This window comes from Rhea americana, unplaced genomic scaffold (assembly GCF_003343005.1).
Source record: "Rhea americana isolate MKP2758 unplaced genomic scaffold, rheAme1 scaffold_67, whole genome shotgun sequence".
In the NCBI taxonomy this organism is placed as follows: Eukaryota; Metazoa; Chordata; class Aves; order Rheiformes; family Rheidae; genus Rhea; species Rhea americana.
Window position 1 is genome coordinate 2,443,936 of NW_028186834.1, and position 16,527 is coordinate 2,460,462.

General features: G+C 40.5%; 1 protein-coding gene across 1 annotated transcript in view; it reads left to right on the plus strand.

The window, feature by feature from the left end:
• The first annotated feature begins 206 nt into the window (after nt 1–206).
• The window catches only part of NCKAP5 (NCK associated protein 5), a 350,376-nt gene continuing 334,055 nt past the window's right edge, over nt 207–16,527 (plus strand). Inside the window, exon 1 of the mRNA XM_085320938.1 lies at nt 207–328. Coding sequence (XP_085177064.1) covers nt 260–328 — 69 coding nt within the window. The 5' untranslated portion in view covers nt 207–259. The remainder of the gene's footprint in view (nt 329–16,527) is intronic.

Genomic DNA, 16,527 nt, shown 5'->3' on the forward strand with positions numbered 1-16,527 from the left:
TTTTTTTTTTGAGACAGTGACACAAACATATTGGTGATATTTCTGTCTGGACAGTTTAGCTTTTTTGGCACAGAAAACTTGTTTTTGGAACACAGCCTACCATAGATGCAAAGTCATTAACTGCTGGGTTATTACAAAGTTAATGATGAAAGATAGAAACTGTTAATTAGGATATTGAAATGTGCATTTTTTTTTTCAGTGATGCTGGAAACAGTCTGACATTTCTAGTAGATCACAAGAAGAACAAATAACCTCAGCTATGGAGAGAAAAAGACAGCTACAGAAAAGGGAGTTTGGGAAAAGACTTTCTCTGGACAGCAGTCTTGTGGTAAGAATAAATATTAATTTACTGACTATATCTTCTGTCATAGAAGTATAATTGCAAAGAAATAGTACTCATAATGGTGTGGCTTTGTAAGTGTTTATCTAGAAATCACAATATCACAGCYTTTTGTGATTTTTAAGATTCCACAAAGCCAAATTGCTGGAGGAATTGTAGTACATCCTAAACAGAAACATGTTATCATATGGAAGCATGTCACTGGATTTAGTGGATTTACACAAGGTGAGAATTAAGACAAAAGTACCGTATTTGTAATTAAATTTTAACCTAAGCATCTGCAGGATCACTCGCTATTGCATTATACTTAGCGCTTGAGAATAGTGGGTAATTGGGTCATCTAATCAGAAATGCTGGTTTTACTATTGAGGATACTATGGAAAATTTATTGATCCACTGTGGTGAATGTATAAACTACTGTATTATCATCTGAAAGAGAAATATAAATGGCACAGACCGTAAAGTAATTGTTTTTTTCTGTGTATAGGATTTGAATTTATTGGGTTTATACTCTAGATTTATTTTTAGTTAATGATTTTCAAACGATGACTGAGAATAACAAGGAATTTTTTATAGCTGTACTGTGGATACATGATTGGAAAATGCTCACGGATATTGGACATTTGTATAAAATGATAAACATGACAACGTCAAGTACTCAGCATGCTCGTGTGGCTACTAATGGAACAAATATTGAAACAAGCAAAGCTGAGAGAGCCAGTGAAACCCATTTCCATTTCTTTGATTTCTGTAGAGGTTGTCTTCCGAGGAAGAAGTTCCTGGGTTTTGGTAATACAGCTGCCTCTTTTGGTGTTTTTTTAATGCTCATATTGCGGAGAGTGGTGCTTGGAAATGCTGGGAGCAGGTGGATTTGSCGTCGGCAGCTGCAAGGGCAGAGGGCAGAGTTCAATTTTTAGCGGTCACTAAAAAACACCAGTTTGTCTCTTCATCCAAAAGTCAAAAAGTATTTAATTAAACTTTTGCTCAGTGAACTGCGCTTTGTCACTCTCAAATAATGAGTTGAAAGATTCACCAAACAGTACTTTAGTAAAGGGAGAAGAGGACAGCAGAGAGGTAATGGGAGAACAGTCAGTAACCCGGCGTTCCTTTCCCAGACTGTAACGATAGTCATTTGAAGTTCTCAAACCTGATGTCTTGATGAGAAGCTTCTCATYTCCTGTAAGGTCTGCTAATGTGTCAGACCCAGCTCGGCCACATCCATGCTGGCACCAGCGCACCCACTGCGTGAGCTGCCCGCACTCCGTTCCAGGCACCTCCTCCTACCCCACTTGCCACCTMAGCTTGCTGGTCTTGGAGATCACCTCCACTGTAGAAAAACCATGCCCAGAGGACTATAGAGATCTCCCAGAAAACAGAAATTCTCTTGTCCCAACTGTCTGTCTGTCTTTGGTCTGACTTCTGTATCCCAAAGCTGTAAGCTGTTGCCCTGAGTTGTGGTGCCCACTCGTTTCAGGCATSTTTAGCATAGTTAGTCTCCCCTGAATTTCACACATTATCACAACTCTGRTTTCCTCTGCCTTATGCTACACCTGTTTCTTTTCAAAGCAGAAAGTACACAAACATGCTAGAAAMACTGAATATGGCGTGAGCAGGTTCCTGCCTGTTCTCTGATGCCCTTCCTTCACCTGCCGTGCTCTCTAGCAGGCCTAGCAGGGCAATCCTTCCYTTCTCCATCTCTTCCTTTGCCTGCCCTGCGCCATTCACTGTTCTCCAGGCACGGAGGTCTGTGCTGTCCTCTCTCAGGCCTGAGCTACTAGGTCTACACTCAGGTGGTGCCTGCTAGTGAAGAGATATGCAGAGGACATTTAAAAAGGGAACCTTTCCTTTTCCGTAGCTTTGAAACAGAGCTGTTTCTTACAATGAATTATATCCCTTTATTTTGAAAAGTAAAGCCAGTGAGAGACCAACCTTCCCTTAGGCTTGGAACTGGTCTTCAGCACCCTAATGTGGAGCAGTCTAAGCTCCCTTCTTTTCAGACCCCATAGCTCAGTGTGCTGATAGAGAGGTAGGTTGGTCAGCCTGCMCCAAAATCTGACTTCTCAGCTTACAGGGCAGGGGATGCTGACAACACCATTACAAATACTCCTGCTGTCTTGTAGCTTGTGGGCAGAGAAGGTGGACTTACTGTGAACTCACGATTTTATCTACTGTGTTCTGAGCCAAACCAAATCGCCCAGGTATTGCATGTTCATGCTTATCCGCAGGGCTGAGCTCTGTTGTTGGTTCGAGGCATGCAACCGCAGTGGAACAGGCTCCGGCGTAAATCCTGCAGTTGAAATGCACTGCTGGTTTCCAAACAAGCTGGCCACCAACTATCAATATTTACATGGTAAAAATAAAAACACACATGGAAGCGTGAGTACTGAAAGCTTAGGGAAATGCTGAACTCACAAAGCAGTTGTGCACTTCGCACAAAGTGTGGCTTAGTATGGGGAAGAGTGCTGTTTTTCCCTAGGTATTTCATTWATGTAGTGGGCTAGATTCAGCCTTTACTTAACGCATTGAGATACTTTTTTTTTTCTCCCTGGGGTAGCCAGATGGGCTGCTGTGGTGGCTGGGAACAAGGAACTAAGTATTTCTGTGTTCCAACCACATCTACTACTGGCTTGAGCTTAATTTATAGCCGAATCAATGTACTATGCTTAATTCTTAGGCTTTCTCAGCAGTAAAGCGGGCATAGAGATGCCAATATCATAGGGATTATTGTGTATGTAACACAACTAAGAGTGTTTTTTCTAATAATCAGTGTTATTTGCACWCTAAAATGCTGATAAGGTCTTAATTAGAGGAAAAACAGAAACTSTGGCTCTTTGAGAAGGTGATGCTTCCTCCCTGCTCCTCAGCAAGTGGTAAGTAGGGTGAGAGACTATGCCACAGTGAAGAGCAGAGACTTCCAGCGCTAGCTGGAGGTCAATGACTTTCTGCCAGCTGTGGATCTGTCTCTGATTAGCCCCTGTTGGTGCTAGGGTGTTGAAGGAAGTATATGTGAGGGAAAGCTGAAAGGGGTAGTCTTCCGCAATATGTCTTGAATGTAAAAACTCATCGTACAGTCAGGCTGACTTGTCCAGTTACTTACAGTAGTTTCTACTATGTGTAGCACTGGCAGGTGGTTGGTGCCTGTGTAGCTTTTCAGTGCCTATATGCATTTTCAGTAGCAGTATATTACAGTTTTGTGTCTATTGAAACTTTATATTGAATAGAATGTGTGTAACTTGATTAAAAGAGTATCATCCACAAATTTAATTAGCAACATATGAGCCCTGCTTATTGTTAACTGCCAGCTGTTATTTCCTAACAAATTGGGAGAGATGTTCTGAGAGTCGARTGCCTTCAGCTGTCTGTAAGTAAATCACACTGGATGTCCTGTGACTCTGTGAAATGCACCTAGGCAAAACGGACTACTTGGTGTTCCTCTCATTTTCTCCAAATCCCTATTCTACCTTACTGCTGGCAGTAACCTCTYAATTGTTGCCTTCTTATCATATGTCTCTCCCTTTTATCCTCTCTGTTGCCAGACTGYACCTGAGTACTGTTTTACCACAATCCAAGGCCCACTGAGGTCCTTACTTTCCACTTTCCTTTCTACTCCTGACTCTTCCCACAGGCATTGTATTAACCTCTTAGGCATTCAGAACTGGAAACTTAAAGCTGGCTCTGATTTCCTTTAAAACAACAGTTTCTCCTTGTTTGGTGGAGCCTTCCAGCATTGTTGTATCTCAGAAAGAACTCTRATTTTTCTGTGTTTAAAGGAAACGTTTCAATTATTTTTCTCTGCTCCATGAGATACAAATAGGGGTTTATGATAACATTCCTAACACAGCCTGGCTATGCTAGTTTTCCCATCTGCTTCAGATTGTAATCGTCCTGTGGAATGTGTTTTCCATGATTTAGTCTACAAGTATTGCTTAGTGATATTTAAAACCAAAAAATTCCCTCTGCCTCCCTTATCTCTTGGACTCTGAATATATAGGCTATGATGCAATTTGAGGGAAGAGGGAGAAGAAGAAAGAGATGTTTCTAAAACAAGAGAGAGCTTTAAACTCCTCGGGATATCTCTCTGGATCTTCAAAATATGAATATGAATTTCATCAGAATTTGTTGTATTCAGGCTTATCCCATTAAACAATGAATTTCAGGCTTCAAGTGATGTGGACCAAATTTGGAAACAAGATCCTTCAAACAACATGCCAGTAAGCAATTGCATAGACATAAAACAATGTTCCGTAAAACACAATCACAGTCGCTGCTTTTTGAATACCTCAGATAAAGGAAAAGAGTCCAGTGTTGTTTCATATCCTACTCTACCCCTTTCCAGCTGGTATGCCTTGGGAAATAAGCTTTAGAATGAGGGCAGATAAACCTTTTTAAAGTTTTTTTTAGATTATTTATTTAATACAAATATACAAACATGTTCATAGAATAAACTTCATAGGACATAATTTTTAATGAGTGATTACAAGTTTAATGGATATTTTAATCAATACGTTACTAGAAGTTAATAGTTTAACAAGATTCAGATTCTTACCTTTCTTAAATGTCAGATAATCCAACAAAGGAATCCGTTCAACTCCATAATTCAAACCAAAGGGGAGTCTTTCTGTTAGCCTCAGTGGAATTAGATCCCTGTGAGCTTTTAGTTATAAGATCATAGCTGTTATTCCAAAAACCTTTGGCATGGCCAATGTCTGTTATTGCTCTGTAGGATTTCAATATTGGCAACAGCYTGGAGAATTTTTATACACCAAAGAGCTCATTTTCATGTGTAGACAAGGCAGTCATGCCTGCAGTGACAAGAATGTTTTATAGCTTTATATTCAGGTGAAACAATTATGAAATATTAAGCTCATAACAATTCTTATAGGTATCCCTGTGGGATCAATTATAGAATGTAATATCCTTGTCATTTCTGCCTGATGTTTGAAAAATAGAACACGCCATATATGAAGGATATACTTTCTGTACTTTTAAAATAGTTTTATAATACCTTGTTTTTTCCTCTGTGATTAACGCTTATGGCTAGTTTGTTTTGATTTTATAAAGCTTTTCTCTGTATATTAATTACAAGCATGAACCATAATTCTCAAAATCAAATTGATTTTGAGGTAGGAAGACTAAAAACTGCTACTTCTTTTTATCTTCTAAATAACATAAATAATATGTCACATCACATATTATTACATTAGTAAAAATCTTTTGTCTTCTGTGTGGGTTGGTTATAAGATGAATAGATAGATGACACAGAGAACAAGATGTCCTTCTGTCCTTCTGGATTGCTATGTCTATGTATGGAAATGGAGGTTAAAGCCATTGCTGTCATTGCTGAAATACTTCTATTTCAAGTTAAAAAAAAAAAAGTGCAAAATTGATAATCTTGATAGAATATATTTATTTGCAATATGTTGCCTAGATGTCACCTACCTCTGTGTAAAATTGTGTTCTGTCTAGGACGTGATACATGGTTAATGAAAAAGAAACAGGCCTTTTTGAAGAACATTTTGCCACATGGTGTAGCTTAAATCTTTTAGATTTTATTAAAAAGAACAACCTTACAAAGTGAAATAGTATGAATTTTTCATGATTTTTAAAATGTTCATTAATAGTATTTCCATGTTAAATCCTTCACTTGAGCATGTGTAGTCAAGAAGAACTAGTGGATGAAGCTATAGGTAAAAAGCAAGGTAGAAACTGATTTTTCTGCGTTCTCTTTTTACTTTAGTCTAAAATAAAACAAGAAAATGAATATTGAAAACACAGAAAAATACATTTAATGTTATTTAAAAATTYGATTTTAATAAAATTAAAGCACTTAGTTCCTTAGTACCGCTACAATAAAGACATTTTTGATGTGACAGGATTTCTTTGGTAATAGAGTTTATTATTTGGCATGTAGGGCTTGGACAGGGAATGGTATTAAAAAAGCTAATGAAAGGTTTGTTTGTATTTGAAGCTTTCCTTAAAGCAGTTGTTCAATAAAATGAAAAACAACAATAAGAAAAAACCCAAACAGACCCAAAGCCAATCTTTTAAGTAACTTCTGTGGGTTGGGGAGGGTGTTAGAACATCTCCCTGCCACCAGGGCCACGCTGGCAACTCTATTCACTGCGGCGCTCTTTGAAAAATAATGAAAGCCCTATCCTTTGCCTGATCCAAACTGTCCRGTTGCCTCCAAGCCCCTTTTGATCAGGGAAAGGTCAGTGTTTCAAGCTGTGCTCGCTGTTTGTGTGGATAATTCCCAGCCTGACTGCACACGTGGTTGGCCCTTMCAACTGCGGTGGCATTTAGCTGGGGAGATGTGAGAACAGAGTATCTTTTTGAAGCAGCCAGCATTTATCAAAGTAAAAGTTTTTGTTTTATTTAAAATGAGGCTTTTACTTTTAAATGTAAGCTGCAGTGAAGTGCTGCTTTGGTGGCTCGTGAACTGTGCCCTGCCTCTTTCATTCTGGTCACACGCTCCTGTGAGTCCCTGTAGGATTAGCTTTAATGACACCGCTCCGTTATAATAAGGGCAGCAGTGTAATATAATGAATTGTACATGGTTATGGGAGTAATACCTACATTGAGCCTACCTCGGGTTACATTAGTGTCATGTGCAGAAACGCTTAGCTGAATCAGAGACCTTTGCTGAGAATAGTGATAGGCTCTCGGTGATTAAGGCACAGGGCTAGGAGCCAGGTGTTTTGGGTTTAAATCCAAAATCTGTGACCTTTAGTAAATTTCTAACTTGGTTTTCTCATCAATAATCTGGACATTATAATAATTTGATACCTACAGTGTATGCTGAGAACAGTCTCTTTATTAGCATGTGTCTGTGGCTTGCTTTGGTATCTTCAGATGAAAGGTGCCACCGAGAAAGCACCATTCTGGGCAAGCTCTGAAGAGTGCTGTGCCAGCAGTCTGGGAGGGGGGCTCTGCCTGTGTGGGAATTAAATCCAGTGAAAGGAATAGCCTTGTCTTTTTGCTAGTTGACCCTGACATTCACAGAGTGTCTAATATCACTATAAACATATATCAAGCAACRTATTTTAGCATTTTTAAATGAAAGGTGTCATTAAAAATACTGACTAGTCAAATGCTGGCTGATGTTTTAGTATTTGCTTCCTACTTCAGTTTTTTGCACCTAAAACTGCTGCTGAATTTGATACGAATCTCCAAATGTTTTCAGTTCTCTCAAAGCCTGTATTTTGTGTGTGAGTGTGYGTRTGTGAGTTTACAATTCAAAATTTTATTCGGTTCCATTTGGATACGACATCAGAAGAGAAGTATGTACCGAGGGCGTATCATGCACTGCAGAAGCCCRGGGCAGCACTAGAGGAAACATGCAGACGGCGAGTCTCGGTCAAACAGGCCTCCCAGTGTGCTGTGGAGGCAAGCTAAAATATCCATGACATGCAGTGCGTGCAGCTGGARAGTATGCAAGGAGAACAGTTTAAGAAAGGCAACAATGGTGGTGTTTTGGTGTGCAAGGCGAAGTGTGGAAGATAACAGCAAGGAAGTACGTGTGATGTTACTAGCTTAATAGGTCAATGTTTACAGATCCATAGGGAAAAATCTAAAATAGAGAATTAACAAAAGCAGTAGGTAAACAAAATTACTGAAACAATACTAAAACAGTACTTGTGCCAATGTTAGTGATGCCTGTGCCGTTCTGCAAATCTGACAGTAAGGACGTCCACTTCACAGACTGAGGAAAAGCGACGTTAAAGGTGGGCATAAACTGAAGTGCTGACAGCTGTCTACATAGTGCACAGCCCTGTAATTTGCTTGAAACATATTAGAAAAAGTAAATCCCAAAGTGGGCAGAAATCATAAGAAACATCTTAGAGCAGAACAGAGTAAGAACAGTTTGTCTGGTGTGTTTAAAGGCACTGRGTGTGTACCAGGCCCTTGCAAAAACTGATCTATCTATAAATGTATTTCCAATAGCCTATACTTGTCTGAGCCTGCATTTATAATAAAGCATAAATGAGAAGAGCAAYTCTAGCAGAAACACAAGAAGAACCRTCTGAGTGGATCAATTYACAACAGAARCTGGTGACAGTGAGGAGAAAGAAGAAACTACTGGTGGGAAAAGACTCCTTGGGCTTTAGTGATACTAGCAAAGCAGTAATACGGGAAACCCTGTGATCTGCATGTGCTTTAGGACATACTTTATGAGTACACCCGTACAGCTAGGATAACGGAAGCAGAGTCTGCATCAGCTTGGATAACGACAACATAGGTTAATCAGTATTGAATTACCAAATGAGATGGAAGATAACACTTTGGTGTACTAGTGGTAGATAGGTCTGTTCTGGATTTCATTTGCAGAAGTAAAGAAGTGATTAAAGCACTGCAGATCTTGGTGGGGGTCGGCTGTTGTGAATGGCATTCTTGGGCTCTGGAGCAGCGTAGCAGAATCCAACTCAAAACCTCACCATCACTCAGAAGATRCAGCGGTGCGAGTTTGAATGGAGTCTGCGGACCGCAGGAATTATCTTGGAAGAAGGAGGTGTCAGGCCGCACGGAAGGAATGGCTCCACTAGGCACCAGCTCCCTGAAGAACCACAGTCCTTGCTTGGAGTGAGGCCGGGAGTGACCTGCTTACTCRGATTGAAGCTAGTTTATACCAGAAACCAGTGAGCCTCTTCAAGAACTGGAAAAGTCAAAACAGTGAGCAGTACTCACGTGGMAAATTACAGAAAACATTGCTTGAAGAGGGCAGAAGAATAAAAATAATGAGCTCATATATTGCTTTGAAAACAAGGCAGTAGTGTGTGGAGCGTATGGTTCCTGAGCAACGGTTGGAACAGTATTTCTGCTGCAGGACGCCTCGATGGTTTATTGATCAAAAGCCCTGGCACCATCCGAGGCAAAAGTGCGCTCAGCGCAAGGAATTATTTACCAGTTGTTGCTGCACGTCACAAGTTACATCAGTACATACAGGTGGCGGCACAGTGACAGCTGAGCGAGAGCACGAATCCCCGGAGAGCGCGCTTGACAGACCGCTGGCTTTTGCGCTCTCCTGTCGTCAGCACATCAGCCTCCAGCTGCAAAGGTGAGACTCGAAGGTTGAAGTGGGAGCTCTGAGAGAAATTTCCTGTAGCTGATCAGCCCTTGTTGTCACAGCAGAACTCGATGCAAAAGTGTAGGAAAAATGAAAAAGTAATATGGACAACAGAAAAGATGATTTTCCTAGTAACTACAAATGAGCTGGCAGATGGACTGAGAAAATRAAGAGCAATGATATTTTTCATCTTTTAAAAGAAGCAGAAAGTATCAGTGCCTGTTGCTAAAATAAATCTCAGCAAATTTCCTGTCAGACTTTCAACATGAAAACACTGAAAAAATAGAAAAAAATTAAAAAGCTTTTAACAAAATTGATTTGACTGAAGAGGAAGAACTAAAAATGAAGGAGAAAGCAAGAGGAATGTCTGTATGTTTTTTGAGAGAGATTCAGAAAGGAGATGTTGGCGTGATACAATACAAAGCTGTGGTACAACAGAAGGAAATGGTTGTCAAATGCTCAAATCAAAAAATTCCGAAGACTGAACTGTGTGAAGTCTGTGATAATTCACAACTGCACGTAGCAGTGCTTAGGCGAAACTGCTCATAGGTTCGTCTCCCTACAGCAGAGACAACCTTGTGCTAAGAATTGATTTTTACAAGTTTTTTCCTACGTCGTTCAGCTGGACACGTATGAAGGGTGGCTTCTCCAGGAAACCTCACCGTGGAGTTATTTGACTGATTATCGATCGTTATTTTGGAGGGAGCGTCGTGACTCTGAGGAGTTCTGGTGGTTTGCAGCCAGCGTCGGGCAGCCTTGGCTCTGGGGCCCACGGCAGTAGCTTTAGGGGCCTGCCGCCTGGGGACAGCCGTGTCCTGCCCGCTCCGCTCCCGCGTGTCCCGTGTGCTGCTGGGGCTGCCCAGGCGCGGGCTGCACGCGGGCAGAGCGCCTGTGAGCCTTGGACCGGCTACAGATCGACAGCCACCAAGGGAGAGGGATGTGGTGGGGGCCCTTATCCGCRTGCAGCAGTGTGGCTGGGGGCTTTGCCTGCCCAGGTGTTAAGAGCAGAAGGCTCTCTCTAATAAGAGATCTGAGGCATTGGRGTTGACTAAACATAGATTTTATTGACAAACCTTTAAAATGCTTCATGCCTTCAGCARCGCACACCCGGAGAAGGACAGCTCTCAGCCTCTTGCAGATGTCTAATTCTGCCTGAATACAACAGTGGGAGGAAAAGAGACAAATTATGTTCTAGGTTGTGTTGCAGTTCTGGTATAATTCCCTGTCCTGCAAGACCAAGTGGCAAAGTGAATCCACCCCTGCTAGTTCAGTAGTGGGTCCTTTGAAGTGCCCTGTTTGGATTCCTGTTACATCCTAGAAGAGCGTATTTTTCTCTCTTGAACTTGTGTGAGCATAAATGTACAAAGGTAAAATATATATTGGAAAAATATGWGTAGGTATATCCAGGTAGATTACTTTTTATGAACAGCTATGGTTGATAAGAAAAAGCTTCCCCTGTGGTCTCGAGTTGTGTTTATTCTGTTCAATGGATGTAGGAGAGCCTTGAGTCAARTCTAGACCTATCTGCAAACCAACATTTCTATCCTGTGCGGAAGATTATGAGATTTTGGTGTTCGTTTTAGTCCCAGCTGGAAAATCCTGGCTTTTATTACACACACATGTGCATGCATACATGCGCCCGCAMACACACATACGCACACATTGGCCGTGCTCATTTAATTCTGTTGTTRTTATTTTGATGTTTGTTAAAATAGACGACATACACTGTTTTGCCCCTGGAGTTTTCAATTTCAACCTTAAAGTATAGCGTTTCCTACTGAAAATTCTGTTAAATCACTGTATGTTTTGCCGTATGTTATGTATGTTATGGGATAAGCGGTTTCTGGTTAAAAACCAACCTGCCAAAGAGCTGACTATGTTTTTCAGATGGAAAACATTTTGCTTTACATTGTCAACAACGCTGTGCGAAAGCGCGCGGTGGCAGCCGGACGTGTGTATCGTTAGCAGCCGGGAGGCAGGGATGCTCGCGGGGCGCTTGTCTCCTGCCAGGCAGTTTTCTTTTCTAGGTATCATACCTGTAAGCGCTTGTCGAATTCTAACTGCTCCGGATAGCTTAGCTAGCAATATGCCTTTAGTTATTTCCGTTCTTGCCCCCCAGAGCTCACCTACCTGCTTTTTCTTTTAGGGCTCGTTTGACCCGGATAGGAAGTGAACTAGGATCATTGTGAAGYGTTTAACTGGGCATCAACATCTGGCATTATAGGTACTTAACGGTATAAATCCAGGGAGTTTTATGATGGTAGCGGGTGTTTTTTCTAATGTACAAAGCAGCTCCAAGTCATTTTGGCTGGGAAACGGATTCCCAGTTCATTTCTAGAAAACATGTTTTCACTCTAATAACACCGTGGAGTTTTTCATTACAGTGAAAATCTCTAGTAGGTCTGAGGGGAAAAATTAACCCTACTGTTTCTAGGCACCCAATACATTTTCCTTTTTCCTGAGTTTTGGCAAAGACAACTCACAATGTGATCATGTTTCGGGGTAGTGGTTTCTGTCACAGAATCTAAACCCAAYGTATAACTGTTCATAAAGCTCCTATGCGTCTTTGGAGATGCACGTGTACAGTATGTGGCTCCCCACAGATCCTACCGATCTCCGTTCCCCTCCAGTGTTGTTGAGTGTATAGGGTGTTGAAACAAAGTGTTACCAAAGTAAGAATTAATTCCCAGCTTCTTTCAAGGTTTTATAGCATGCAAATAGCAGTCTCAGTCAAAATGAGCAAGGTTTAGCTCTTAATGAAAATTATTTTATTTGTATTGTTTTGTAACTAGGTTAAAACATATATGCTTATCAAAGATGTTTACTGAAAGGTTGACACTTTAATTAAGTGACTCCCCCAGGTGTGATACAGATTCCTATGAGCTGTGAGCATTTGGTCTGGTCAGAGCAGCTATTTCAAATCTGGAAATTTTGTTCATTATTTTAATGCTTTATTTTCAACCAAAAATCTAAAAATGTTGAAAATATGTCATCTTAAGCTGAATTTATTTTTTTTTSACTTCCCATTTTTGCTGCAATGCCCTCAGAGAGTTGTAATTTATGTGCTGCATGTTCCCATGCTGCCAAGCTAGCCTGGGCTGCGTACAGAGCTCCAGGTGCAATTTCCGCCCACCGAAGTGGTCCCTCCAGAAGGAAACCAGGCTCCCTCTGTGGCAAGGAGGGCACAGGCTCATGTAGGGTACACAGCAGGTAAATGAGGATGCTCCTTGTGACCCTAAAGACACCATGCATGAAAATACAAACAAAAACCTTCTGACTTGTTTGAAGGAAGGAAGGGTGTGTGTGTGTGTTTAAATTCATGGAATTTTTCCCAGAAATTAAACCTTTTCTTTCTGTTATCCCAAAGGCATTTTCCTTCAAAAATTCTGATTTTTCTTGCAGACACTGCACTGTYTCCTCTGAAGTATTTAGATAGAAAATTCCAGCTTTACTGAAGATACACATGATGATTCTTTTATCTGTATCCAGTCTAATTATTGCCTTACTCTACTAAGCAGAAACTTCAGTGGGACCGATCAGCTAGAAGGATCTCTCAGACATGAAATACGTACTCTGTATAGGTTATGATGACAGTATCTGATACAGCAAACATTTACTTCTGATTTTAATCTTGTATCTGTTGCATCTATTAAACGCCAGTGACTTCAGTGGACTAGTTCCTGACTTACATCTGTGTGAATTAGATGAGAATCAAGCTAAAAATCCTGTATTTTTTCCACAGCTATTTTGCCTCAGTTTTAGTTATTTGACTAGTATCTGATTCTCTTGTTGTTACTGAAGGCTGGATAGGACTTTCCTTTCATCTTTTGTCTTCATAAATTGGCTTGTCTTCTGGTGCTGAATCACACTAGCTGTCAGGGGCTAAGCAGCGGGTTCCTCCTAACCCCGTCCATTTATGGTTCTTTTTGATGGGATTGTTATTTACTTTCCAACCACCTTGTAATCATGGTTTCATCTGTGACTTCAAGCTTTTCTTTGAGTACCACATCAACTACATTGTCAAGGCCCCCCCCCCTTTTTTTTTATCAGGGTAGGAATTCAGCAGAGCTCAGCTCTTGCTGTCTCAGCAGGATGCAGAGGGTTTGATTTATGTCTGGATAACAGCACAAGCTGAATTATGGCAGTAGGCAGCTCGCAGGCCTCCCGGACTGGCTGCTATGTGGTTTGTGCAGAACTCAGCAGCTAGAGGACATACAGTTAAATGTGCCCAGAAACCGGCATACCACACCTGTCCGAAGAGCTAGGCGCTGAATTCTTTGTGAATGTGGCATTTGTTTAAACCTATAAAGGTCGAATTTTGCTTTCTTCTCCGTATAGCTGTGTCTTGGCTTATCCCAGTGTTTGTRTGCCCTATGAGTAGATTTTATGAGTATAACATACATCATCCAAGAGGTTGCCTTGCAGCTTTCCTTCGTGTACTTTTCTTGAGAAAGTCTTGATGTCATTGGTGTAGTTTAGTCGCTGTTTCCTTCTTGTGCAGAAACTGTGTTTCATTTTAAATTAATGAAGTGACCTGTGAAATTTCCTCAGAAGGAGGCTATGTGATCCAAAATTGACAAAATGTTTTGTATTCATCAACATTATGACTACTGTTTAGCAGCTAAGCAAAGTTTTTTGATTTTTAATTGCTTATTTCTGCTGATTCTCAGTCAATTAGTAACTTCAGGTATATAGCTTCGGGCTACCTAATTTTGGATACCTTATTTATAGAAACATTGAAAATCTTGAAACATGAGTTTTATTAAGCAGTCTAAAATTGGACACCCAACACTTCCAGACACTATAAATCAYCAGTTCCTTTGAAATAGTTTTTAACTATTAAGTCTTCACCTCCACAGAAATTACATTGACTTAAAAGATGTGTTTAACAGAACGTTGCTAGCTGTAGAAATGCGAGCCTTATCTGCTATGCCAAGGTAATGATTCATAATTATGCACAGATTAAMGTATTCTTCATCTGCCAAAACTTTACTTAAATGGGTTTGACAATTAAAACAGGAATTCAACTACTTTATTATCTGCAAAGAATAATTTGTGACACCAAAATTACAGCATCTCCTCTTTTAAGTACAGAATTAACTTTCTGAAATGAACAATTATATTAATTCATTTATATGTTAAAATTAATTAAAAAATAAATCCTTTAAGTATTCCAGAATTGACTGAGATATTTTTAAAAATTTTATTAATAGAGGGATAGTACAAATGCTAAACTTCCTGAGAAGTCAGAACTAATTAAAGACTTACAGTAACTACATTTAAAATTTTTTCACRATGTTCTTCATAGCTTAAAGTTCCTTCTTCAGCAGAGACACATGGATAATATTCTTCTTTTGAGAACACTTTAAAGAATGCCTTCCTTCCAAATGGTAAATACCTATTCAGTGTTTTTCTATTTGCATAAAGCAGAGAGCATAGGTGCTTTCTTGTAAAGCCCACTACTCAGAGTGACTGCCACATCCTGCTGGGAGCAGTGTGATGGGACAAGGCTGATGAGATGCTGTCCGTCTGTACGCCCTCTGGCTCTGCTGCCCACTGAAGATGGACATAGCAGAAGGTCAGTTACAGGATTCCTGGATCTCGCATCACTTTAAGGGCAGGCTGAGTAAAGGCATCCTGTATATCGCGTTGGCCCATCATGTATGTCACATCAGGTCTTTCTATGAGGGATCCTGTGTCTGCCTGTATTATCTGCCCTTTACTGATTGTATGGTGTTGCTGCCACTGGGGCCAAAGACACTGTGCCCCACACATCAGTACTGCAGGTCAGGACCAATTTTAGGCCAGTGGAAAGGGAAGTGGAACACGGGTGGCACCCTTTGCCGCCRGGTCTCTGTGAAGGTGCAGTCTTCTGTCAAGGGGACTTCTATCTCACTGAGCCTGAATTCAAGATAGTCTTGGTGTATTCATAATGCCCTGTCCTTTAATAATGTAATACAGAAAGAAAAACAGAAATATTTTTGTAAACAAGATAATCTAATACAGAGCTGYAGACAGTACTAATGCTAATCACAGTTACGTGCTTGATTCATTACACTGCTACAGCTTACCTCTATGCCTGTGAGTTTCATATCCTAGCATACATATATCTGCTTAAACTTTTGACTCTAAATTTATACTGCTTCCTTTTCAGAATAATTAAAATCTCCTTGTAATGTTTTTGCCTGTAGCCTTCTGYTGATGGTTTCAGCTCTAGTTTCAGGCCTTTTTCACTGAGAATGCTGTTAGTACAGTTGAGCGCCTCCATGGAGACACGCTGTCAGATCAGCTCTGCTATGGAAAGCTTCTCCCGACGCAGGCTGTAGAGGAAGGGCAGTGGTGGGGTGCCCTCCAAGTCAGCACGGCAGCAGTGGACTGATTTTAACGTGATTGTTACACTTAACTCAGTGAGGTACGTTTGAAATTCCTACCTGTAGGACTTCCCTTGCAGAGCTACAGATATTATTAACGACCATAAATGCGTGCAATCCTCCTGCCAAAGTAGCCGCCAGTGTTTGTTTCAGCGATGGCCTGCAGTCCTGGGGCAGCAGGTGTAATCAGCTGCTGTTAACGATGCTGTTCCGTGGGGTTTTAGTTAAGTGTGTTCTTAGAGCTTTGTGGACAGATGCCTGTGAGAAGAAAGTAAGACAGTTTCTGAAATTAAAGAACTCCTGTGGATTAAAACTGAGTTGACTCAAATCCTTGGCTCCAAACTTTTCTGAATATATTTAGCTTGGGGCCCATCTCAGATAAGAGGCAATAAGTAAGCACATTGTCACCGAGTGGAATTCAAGATTGCTGGAGGTCATGGAGGTAAATACTTCGGGTGAACTTTTAATAGTGTTCAATAATTTTCTGACCTTGGATAATGATGGTAACTGAAGTTGGATCTCTCACTGCAGGGTATAACACGGTCTCCTGTAAAGTAAGGAAAGAGTTTGTACTTTCTGGTGCTTACCTTTCACTAAGAGCCTAAATAGTATAGTTAGCTGACTAAATAGGCAAGTTGTCTGATTTGTTTTTTATCATGTGTGTTCTTACAGGATTACAATATAAACAAATATTCACAGGAATTCAGTTCTTTAATATGTGTGAAATAGAACTTACTTTAATATTTTAACCA